This window comes from Ctenopharyngodon idella, chromosome 16 (genome assembly GCF_019924925.1).
Source record: "Ctenopharyngodon idella isolate HZGC_01 chromosome 16, HZGC01, whole genome shotgun sequence".
NCBI lineage: Eukaryota > Metazoa > Chordata > Actinopteri > Cypriniformes > Xenocyprididae > Ctenopharyngodon > Ctenopharyngodon idella.
Genome location: NC_067235.1, coordinates 33,755,449 through 33,766,939, shown reverse-complemented (window position 1 = coordinate 33,766,939; position 11,491 = coordinate 33,755,449). Strand labels below are relative to the sequence as shown.

General features: G+C 32.3%; 1 protein-coding gene across 7 annotated transcripts in view; it reads right to left on the bottom strand.

Annotated features, from left to right (window-relative positions):
• The window catches only part of LOC127497434 (DNA-binding protein SATB1), a 72,935-nt gene that overhangs the window by 5,322 nt on the left and 56,122 nt on the right, over nt 1–11,491 (bottom strand). For all 7 annotated transcript variants that reach the window (XR_007925543.1, XM_051865889.1, XM_051865887.1 and 4 more), the window contains one exon: nt 2,405–2,611. Coding sequence is in view for 6 of the 7 variants with exons in the window: in XM_051865889.1 (XP_051721849.1) it covers nt 2,405–2,611 (207 nt within the window). In the remaining variant the exon portion in view is untranslated. The remainder of the gene's footprint in view (nt 1–2,404; nt 2,612–11,491) is intronic.

Here is an 11,491-nt window from a genome sequence, read left to right as displayed (position 1 = left end):
ATGTCAGACTTTATTTGTTATTAATAATTTGTCCAAATCTATTGGTCCAAATCAATTAGGTTCCTAAACTGAAAATGTATGTAGTAAATAATATATAGTATATAATAAAAGAAATAAAATAAAATAAAAGGAGATGATAGAAGATTTCCAGCAAAAATAGCCATACTGCGATCGATAAATTATGATATATGATTTCATTCATGCACCCACCTCTAGCAATGGAGGGGATATTCTAGCTGTACCTGCTCCCTGAGAACACGAATGCGAACTCTTTCATCAGAATATTCACATATAAAGTGCCGGTCTGATGATTGCTTATCAAGCCCTATTGAAAAGCTGTTGCTGAACACGGTAAACACAGACTCAATACGTGTGGAGATGGCATCGTGCGGGTCCTGAGAGAGATGAACGGGTGCGAGCGCTATCGCTGTCTGTGTTTAGGCCACTCTCACATCGCTGTAAACACATGACACATTCGCTCTGAAATGTGCCATTGTTTGTGAGTTTGAGCCATTGTAGCAGGCAGCTGCTGCTTTCCATACACCATACAGACGGCTTTTCCTGGGACATTCCCAAAGGGACCAGGAATGCTTGATAACATTTTTGCAAATGCACTAGTCTCCTGATAACATTTCAAAGACATTGGGATACAATAGACAGAAAGAAATGGGACATGAGCAAGTACAAGGTCAACAACTGACTAACCGCAGTACATTAAAGATGAAGTATAATATTACATGTCTTGTATTTTATGACTATATTATCCCACAGCATGCATTTATGTTTATGTAAATGCTTGATAACACTTGACCATAAGGTCTCATTTCTTAACATTAATGCATTAGCTAACATTAATAATGTGCAATAATCTGTTAATGTTGATTAAAATATTGCATTAACCAATAGCGTAGAGTTATATGTTGAAATCTGCAGCAGCCATGCTTGGATCCCGTCGCCTTAAGTGGTGAAAATGGAAGTGAATAAATGTTTTGTTATTTTCTTGGAATGACCATATGTTTGCGAGTAAACAAAATAATATCTGATCAAATGCGCAGCTGTAACCACAAGAACTTGGGGATTTTTGTGATTAAATTTAGATTCAGAATAGTGATGAATTTATCAGAATAGCTATAGCTGTCCCTAATATCTAAATGCAGACAAATGATGTTGCTAATGACTGCTTTACTTACAGTGTTTGAAACATACACACTTCAAATGAGCAAAATTAGACACGATTCTGGGCAAATAAAACAAACATAACGGCTTTACCACATGGGTATTTAAAATAAAATAAATAAAAAAAATAAATAAATAAATAAGACAATAAATATTGTTTAATAATTTGAAGTTTTTGCACTGTCAAAATGTCAAAATTATTTATTGATCTTATATTATAATTTGATCTTTTGGTTTGAGTCCATTACTAATAAAATAAAATAAAATAATTATTATTATTGTTTATTTATTTGTTAGGAATAATTTGATCTTTTGGTTTGAGTCCATTACAAATAAAATAAAATAAAATAAAAAATTATTATTATTATTATTTAATAATTTGAAGTTTTAGCACTGATGTCAAAATTATTTATTTGTTAGGAATAATGTGATCTTTGGTTTGAGTCCATTACTAATAAAATAAAAAAATAAAATAAAATAAAATAAAATAAAATAAAAATAAATAATTGTTTAATAATTTGAAGTTTTTGCACTGATGTCAAAATTATTTATTTGTTAGGAATAATGTGATCTTTTGGTTTGAGTCCATTATGATCATAAAATAAAATAATAAAATAAAATAAAATTATCTCTGTATTGATAATAAGTTTCTGTATTGATGTCAGACTTGATTTGTTAAGAAATAATTGGATCTATTGGTCTGATTCCATTACATTCCTAAACTAAACAAAAAATTTAAGTAAGAGGCATTAATTACATAATAAAAGAAATAAAAGAAATGGAGATGATGAAAAGATTTCCAGCAAAAATAGCCATACTGTGATCGATAAATTATGATATATGATTTCATTCATGCCACCCAGCTCTAGCAATCAGATGTGGGAGCTTTTATATCATTACCACATGTTTATTTAATACATAAACCACTTCCTGTTGAATTTCCAGAAAAAAATAACTAGATCTTAATCAGAGTAGCACCATATTTAATGTTTGGCAGGAATGAAAATGAGGCAGTGAGGGACAGAAGGGCAGTGTGTTCAATCGTACTGTTGTTTAATAACATACCCACTGTCCAGCCGAAGACAAAAGTTGTGTTATGAAAACTGCATGATCTTGAACTATAAGTGTAAAATATGATCATCATCATCAATACAGTCTATAATATGATGTGCATCGTGTGTGTTTGTATCGTGTGTGTTTGTATCGTGTGTGTTTGTGCGTCTCTCACCTGTAGCGGGTCCGTGGGCATGTGCAGCAGGTGAGGCGGTCTGTCCGTGTGGTGCTGCTGTCCTCCGTTGCTCTCCTGCTCATATATAGCATCACGCTCCATTTGGGACAAACTGAGGAAGCGGCGGATCATGGAAAGGTTCTCCCAGAGTGTGCGGTTCTCCGGGGACGGGTCTTCTTTCCAGCGCAGCAGTTCACACAGCCAGCCCTGCGGGAGTCAACAGATGACACGTCAGATTTCTGCTCATCAAGGCTGCGTTTGTTTAATCAAAAATACAGTAAGAAAAACAGTAATATTGTGAAATATTATTACAATTTTAAAACTTTTATGTGAATATATTCCACATAAATTGATCAAAACAGCAATCATCATTACTGCAGTCTTCAGTGTCACATGATACTTCAGAAATCATTCTAAAAAATAAAATAAAATAAAATAAAAATAAATGATTGTTTAATAATTTGTCAAGTTTTTGTTAGGAATAATTGGATCTCAGTCCATTATAATAAAAAAAAATAATATAATAAAATAAAAAATAAAATAAATAAAATGTCACATGATGTCAGTGTCACATGATCCTTCAGAAATCATTTAAAAAAAAAAAAATTCTTTAATAATTTTAAGTTTTTGCATTTGTTAAATTTATTCATTTGTTAGGAATAATTTGATCTCAGTCCATTATGATCAAAATAAAATAAAATAAAATAAAATAAACAAAATAAAATAAAATAAAATAAAATAAAATAAAATAAAATAAAATAAAATGTCAGTGTCGCACGGTCCTTCAGAAATCATTCTAAAAAAAATAAAATAAAATAAATTATTGTTTAATAATTTGAAGGTTTTGCACTGATGTTGGACATTCATTTATTAGAAATAATTTGATATTTTGGTTTGAGTCCATTACAAATAATAAAATAAAATAAAGTTTCACATGATGTCAGTGTCACATGATCCTTCAGAAATCATTAAAAAAATAAAAAATAAAATAAAATATTGTTTAATAATTTTAAGTTTTTGCACTTATGTTAAACTTATTCATTTGTTAGGAATAATTTGATCTTTTGGTTTGAGTCCATTACAAAATAAATAAATAAAAAATAAAATAAAATAAAATAATTACGTTTTTGCACTGATGTCAAACTTATTCAGTTGTTAGGAATAATTTTATCTCAGTCCATTATGATCAAAATAAAATAAAATATAAAATAAAATAAAATAAAATAATAAAATGTCAGTGTCACATGCATGATCCTTCAGAAATCATTCTAAAAATAAATAAATAAAATAAAATAAATTATTGTTTAATAATTTGAAGGTTTTGCACTGATGTCATTCATTTATTAGGAATAATTTGATCTTTTGGTTTGAGTCCATTACAAATAAAATAAAATAAAATAAAATAAAATAAAATAAAATAAAATAAAATAAAATAAATAAAATAAAGTGTCACATGATGTCAGTGTCACATGATCCTTCAGAAATCATTCTAATATGCTGATTTGCTGCTCAAGACGTTTAAAGGAACAGCATTTATTTGAAATAAAATGAATAAATGTCTTTACTGTCACTTTTGCTCAATTTAATGTATCCTTGCTGAATAAAAGTATTAATTTCTTTATTTTAAAAAATCTTACTGACCCCAAAGAGTTGGTTTTAGCATTTTATGTTTATTTAATATTTGTCCGTTTTGGATTAACAGATACATATAGTTGAAAACGACACGAAAAACAGCAGTATAGCGAACATTTTAACACCGCACCTTCCCTTGGTGTTTCAGCAAGTTCAGAAACAGTGACCCTGATACAGAGTCTTTTTTCATGCTCAAACAGCAACATTTACACACTAAAGAAAGCTGAACATGTACAAAAGCACAATAGGTCCTCCATAAATTCCTTATGATTCACATTCCTAATATAAAGTCCGGTAAAACCCTACTTTCAGGAAAGGAAAAGAGGAAAAAAGCTCTTGCAGTTGAGTCCTGGCACACTTACAAACGTGACGCTGTAATCTCCAGGCCAGTGTGTGGCAGCACCTTTCATTTCCACAGGATTACCCAGCACACACACACACACACACACACACACACACACACGGAGCAGAAGCCAGAGCCACACCAGAGCGCTGCATGGCAAAGATAACTCAGCATTTCTGTTGTCCCATGTTCCTGCTCCTCCCAAAAGCCATGTAAAGCCCCAGAGAGCGAGCGAGAGAGGCTCATCAGCTCACCTTGTTCCTCTGCCACGTTTATTGTCACGTTTTGTTTTATTTGCACGCGCGGGGATTTGAGCCGCGTTCCTGCTGTGATGTCTGCAGCCGAACGCGGTTCAAACACACACCTTATCAGAGCCATTAACACACTATCGTAAAATAATCCTCAATCAAACATCTGCAAATAAATCCCACTGAGCCACCAAAAAAATCAACGTGCAACCGAACCAGAGAAAGTCAACAGAGGTATTAGCATTAATGCTGCTGCATTACAGAACAAAAACACTTGAGCAGTGGACAGACACACTGATGGTGTAATGCTCTCTGGGCCTTCGACACCTGAAACAGTGTTTGTTTTTGTCCAATTACATTTCTTCCACCGTCTTACCAGACACAGAGCGCGCTCGCAGAGAGACGGCCGGGATGCGGGAGCGTTACTGGGATTTGTTTGGCCAATTCTGTCACACACTATAAATGATGCTGCATATTATTGAAGGATGTGGAGATAAGAAAACTAGTCATGTGTAACTAACTGCTTGGTGATGATGATGATAAAACCTACAGAGGAAAAGTAAACTGCTCTTTTAAAGCAGTTCTCAGTTGTTTTATTATACATCAACTTTGTCTTATAAAGTTTCTCCTCAAAACATTGAGAAATAAATACGACTAATAATGAGTCAGTAGTTGACGTACAGTAAGAGTACAGTGTTATGTGGACAGAATGAGCTCAGAATGACATCTTTTGATTACAGACTTTTGTATTTTGGCAAAATTGAGCACAGATTGAGAAATTGTTGCAATCACTTCTGAAGCTCGAGATGAGAAATACATACAAGGTTACTGGGATTGTTTTTCTTTTTGAAAATAAAATTCAATCATAAAAAAGCTTAAAATAACATTAAAAAAAAAAAATTAATTAAATTAAAAAGTGTAAGATTTTATTGTATTTTTGGTGTGAAATGTGACCTGGACATTTTTTTGATAAAATAAAATAAAATAAAATAAAATAAAATAAAATAAAATAAAATAAAATAAAATAAAATAAAATAAAATAAAATAAAATAAAATAAAATAAAATAAAATAATAAAAAAGCATACAATTTTAATGTATTGTTATTGTGTAATGTGACCTGGACATTCTTTTGATAAATAAAATAAAATAAAATAAAATAAAATAAAATAAAATAAAATATTAAATGAAACAAAAATAAAAATAAATAAATAAATAAATAAATAAATAAATAAATAAATAAATGAATAAATAAATAAATAAATAAATAAAAAAGTGTATGATTTTATTGTATTGTTGGTGTGTAATGTGACCTGGACATTTTTTTTTATAAATAAAATAAAATAAATTAAAATAAAATATTAAATGAAATAAAAAAATAAATAAAATAAAAAAAAAACAATAAAATAAAATAAAATAAATAGAATAAAATAAAATAAAATAAAATAAAATAAAATAAAATAAAATAAAATAAAATAAAATAAAATAAAATAAAAAGCATAAGATTTTAATGTATTGTTGGTGTGTAATGTGACCTGGACATTTTTTTATAAAATAAAATAAAAAATAAAAAAAATAATAAAATAAAATAAAATAAAGCTTAAGATTTTATTTTAGGTGTGAAATGTGATCTTGACGTTTTTCTGTGTTCATATAGCCATATGAAAGAAAAATCACTAGTGAAATCCATAATTTACTTTTTATTAGGCAATGAAATGGAAATCCAATGCAGATGCTGAAGTCTCCTGATGTTTGAAAAAAAAAAAAAAAAAAAAAAAAATCTATTAAATTTGGCTTAAAGAATATTAAGCATTAAGATTTTATTTTATTAAGCCACATTTAATGGATTTTTATGTTTTATTTTGTGGTTTCAGGACAAGCATCAGGAGACTTCAGCATCTGCGTTTGATTTCCATTTCATTGCCTAATAAAAATAAATGATAGATTTCACAAGTGATTCTAGTGAATCCCAGAAAAAATGTCCAGGTCACATGTTAACACAAATTAAATAATGAAATCAAATAAAATCTTGATTTAATTTTAATCTAAAATTTCTTTAAATTTAAATTATTGTGTGTGTGAAATATGACCTTAAAATGTTCTTGACAGATTTGAGTGAGATTCACTCATTCACAGCTCAACTTATTCAAGCGTATGTTACCCAAGCGTCCACAAAGGCCGTGTGGTTGTTGGACGGGTCAAGTGGTGCAGGATGAGCGGGTCCAGGAGCCCACCAGAGCCTGCATTGTGTTGGAGGTATAAATAGCGGTGGTGCATTCTGATAAAAATATTTCTCTTGCACACAATGGCTGAATTCATGCGTAAGATTCACCCAAGTAAGCAGGACAGCGTGTGTATGAGTGTGAGGGCCGAGCGGTCACAAGCTGCCAATGAGAGACGCACAGGACACAACTGTGAGAGAACAGCGTGGTGTTTATGTCCCTCGCCCTGCCTGAGATGCCAGAGAGCAAATTAATAACATTGGGATTGAGTTCAGGAGCCCCAGACAGTTGCGGTTTTCCACATCACAGTCACATGGCACCATCAACACCTTTTTATTATCTCATTTGCTCCTTATCGTCCCCTCCGCTCGCCCTGTTCTGCCAGGCCTCGGACTCCCCGGAGACGACACCGGCCTCAAATCGCTTGGCCCTCGGCGCCGCCACCGCTCCCGAATCGACCAGCGGCTCCGCAGCATCACTGGGCCGCATCCCAGTCCGTAAACTTCTACTACGCACTAAAATTGTGTGCTTGGACAGGAAAACTTTCGAGAATGGGCAAGGTCACTGGGAAACTTACTCGCTATGGTGTAAACTACTCATACGTACAGTCGAGATACCCAAGAAACAGTATGAGGCGACTGAGTGAGAAAATCAAAGCTATTTAAGAGGGAAATATCTCTAAATAACAATCACATTTTATATGGTACCAAAAATATGATAAAAACTCATCCTTAGAGAGTGTGATGGCATTAAACAGCATCTGAGCAGATCAATTTACACTTAATACCCCCAATATAACTAGAAATAAAATGGAAAAAATATATAAAGATAAACAGTTAAGTTAAATTAAACGTGTTAAGTAAAACAACAATATTAAACTAAGCATTTAGCAACAAAACCGGGTACAATTCGAAGCAGATACTCAAATGAGTAAGATGAAGAAGATATATTGTGATAAAAAAATTATAGATTTTTTTTTGCTTTCTTATAAGAGAAGATATGTTGTATATCTTTTTCCCAAGTATAATATACCATAGTGTCCAGAAGACATATTTTTTTGTGTAATTTTGTGTTATATATTATATATATATATATATATATATATAGATATTTTATATTAGAGATGCACCGATACTAAATTTCTCCGTCCATACCGATAGCTGATTATTCAGAATGATATTGGCCGATGCCAATGCCGATAGTTTGGTTTTTCTTAAGGAAAAAAAATCTCTCCCAAATAAAGTTGGAAACTATTATATTCAGCTGCTGTTTATTTTCAGATATAATAATTACACTCAAATAAAACCTGAAATGTATAAAACTTAGTATCACATAAGGTAGTTTTCATAAGCACTTGTCTTCATGGCAAATTTGCACAAACATATAATTAACAGTAAATAAGCTCCTCTCTAGTGTTTATATATGTAGATAGCTAAGGAACTGAACACTGGAAAACATTCCTGAGGTAAATGTGACATGATGTGACATATTGTTCACAAGCTGTTTTATTGACGTCTTTCTGCGGTTGAAACACAAATAAAGTGATTTCATGAGACATGATACATTCTGATAAGTTGTACTATATCTATCAACATACCTTTGATGTTCATTCATGTTTTTCGAGATATAACTTGTATTGAAGAGGAAGAAAAGACTCGCGCTCCGAGCAGCGATCTGACACGTCACATTTAAGAGCGCCAAAACGCCATTTGTTGTTTGAATTTCATGATAAAATGGACGGAATTTGAAAACTGAAACTTTAATTCTTATCAGAAGTAATAAAGCACAAATCATTTTGCGATTATTGGATGGGAGGCGCTACAAATAATATTTGATGTAGGAAAAAAACGCAGACCTGGCAACCCTGGCTTGAACTACGGGTGCTTCATAGGGTCAAAAAGGGCCTGCTTTAACGTCACTATTTTTAAACTGTTACTGCGTTAAAATTCAACACAAGAGTGATTTTCTTCACACACAGTATGAGTTGCAGTCTGAACACATTTTTCCGCACCTTTTTGATTGACAGGATATAATCGGCCCGGACCATCGGCAGTTTTTAAACAATCGGCCGATAAAAGCTATTATTATCACTATCGGCCGATTGTTTAAAAACTGCCGATTGGCAGATTTATACCAATTTATACCGATTGTTAGCCGATACATCGGTGCACCTCTAATATATATATATATATATATATATATATACATACACACACACACATAATATTTTTTGTGTAATTTTGTGTATATATATATATATATATTTTTTTTTTTTTGTGTGTAATATAATATAATATATATAAATATATATTATTTACACAAAATATAATATATATATATATATATATATATATATATATATATATATATATAACAAAATTACATGAAAAATATTATGTCTTCTGGACACTATGGTATAGTATACTTGGGAAAAAGATATACAACATATCTTCTCTTATAGGAAAGCACAAAAAATTCTATAAAATATAATATAAAATATAATAAAGTTAATTTATTTCTATTTTAGAAATAAAAACAGAAAAAAAAGTTTATTAATTAAATTAAATATATTTAATAAAATAAAGATATATTTTAAGATATAAATAAAGCATGTATTGTTGACATACAGTATACCTCAAAAACTACACAAAATTATTATCAATATATCATGTCTTATAAGAAAACTAAATTAATTTCTATTTATAAATAAAAATACAAAAATGTGTGTGTATATATATATATATATATATATATATATATATAATAAAGACAATATTTTAAGATGTTAAAACAAGAAATTAAGTTAATATTTTGAATAAAAAATTTTTGCATTAGTTTTTTAATGTTTATATATATACACACACACACACATACACACACACATATAAACTCAAAAATTACACAAAAATACTATTCCTTCCAGACACTATGGCATACTACACTTGAGACGAACTAATCCTAATCTTGCGCACTATATAGTTTGTATATTATGTAAATCATGATGTTAGATCAGCTGGTATCTCTGTCACTTTCTTCAGATCAGCGCTCTGCACTTTACGACACGGCTCTTCGTTTATCAGTCATCACATCGCTGGCTGCTTTTCTCAAACAAGTCAGCAAGTTTCGGTAGAGATATGGCCCCTATAGACCGGAGGGCGTATCAGGATCCTCCATTAAACAAACACACAAACTCCTGGTCTGTCGCTCACACGGACGGCTGTCAAAAACCGTAGTCTGGGGGCAGATGTTAAAGAACCGCTCTTTCTTTTTCGCTCTTTTCCATTGTTTTTAAATAAAGATGCTAATCCATTGTTATGGCTTCAGTCTTGAGCGCGTTGAAGTAAAAACAAAAGCGAGAAACAAACATCTTGATGTCAGGCAGAGGGCTGCAGTGTTCAACAGACAAAGCATTATTGTTTCCTGCTCTACCGCCCCTCCTGAATCTGGCACCGGCTCAGCTTTGGCAGACAGTGTCATGCAGATCAATTCAAAAGATAATACAGTATGTTCAAACCTGTTTTCGTCTGCGCGCAGGGCCCTGCGAGTGAACGTGTGTGGGGTTTGCGGATATACGAGTGAAGGAATTGGACCCGCCGCATGCGCGTCAAGTCCATCTGTTGGCTGAAATATATTAATGCGTTCGCACAGCATATGTGAATCTTCTGCAACAATAAGCAAAAAAAAAAAAAAAACAGGCCAAAAATAGGCCGAGAACGGACTGCCTTTTTGGATATCTTGCTATGCAAATAGACCTTCTCCCAGTATTTATTCAAATGGTCTTGGCGTGGAGGAAGAGAAAATGAGGCCAGAGCCCCAGATGAACTCTAAACACTCTAAACACACAGAGACGCATCCGTTCCCCACAGATGTGGTCAAGAAGATACTCATACCGCCTTCATCCTCAGTCTACAAACATATTTAATCCAAGACGAGAATGCGTCGCAAACCTCCGAACTCAAGGGGGCGATAGAGAGAGATTCCTTCGAACATTCAAACGGAGATTCTCCTCAAACTGTTGCTCTGCCCTGACCGTATTGAGCTGGAATTACAAAACTAGCTGTAGAAGAAAAGAGTTAAAGACCCGTTCACGCCAAGAACGATAACTATAAAGATAACGATAAAGATATAGTTCTAAAAAATCGTATTAAGTATAAAAGAATAGCACTGTCCACACCACGGCTATAACCATAACAATATAGAGGAACGATATCGTTGGGATCACTTTCAGAACGATTATTTTCCAGCTGTTGAACGATAAAACACTGGCAGCCATTTAGAATCCATTCTAATTCAAGGGCTCGCGCATTTAAAATGGCGGACGACAAGTTAGTCGCCGAAGTCCACTGTTTGACAAGTCAAACCCACTTTTCAAGGATACTTTAAAGAAAATGGAGATTTGGAAAACAATTGGTCATACCCTTGGAATAAATGGTGAGAAGTATTAACGATGAGATCATTATGCTAGGCTAGCAAACAGTGTAAAATAAAATTAGCTCAGGTATCCAACGCTAGTTTCGATAACATTGTCTTTGGCTTCCTTTGAAGATGCGGTGAAAAAGACTAGCCGTTGTTTTTATTCCACTATATTGACTTCGTCAGCTAAATTCACTGTTAGATTAGATTGATTACACTAGCTATTCACTC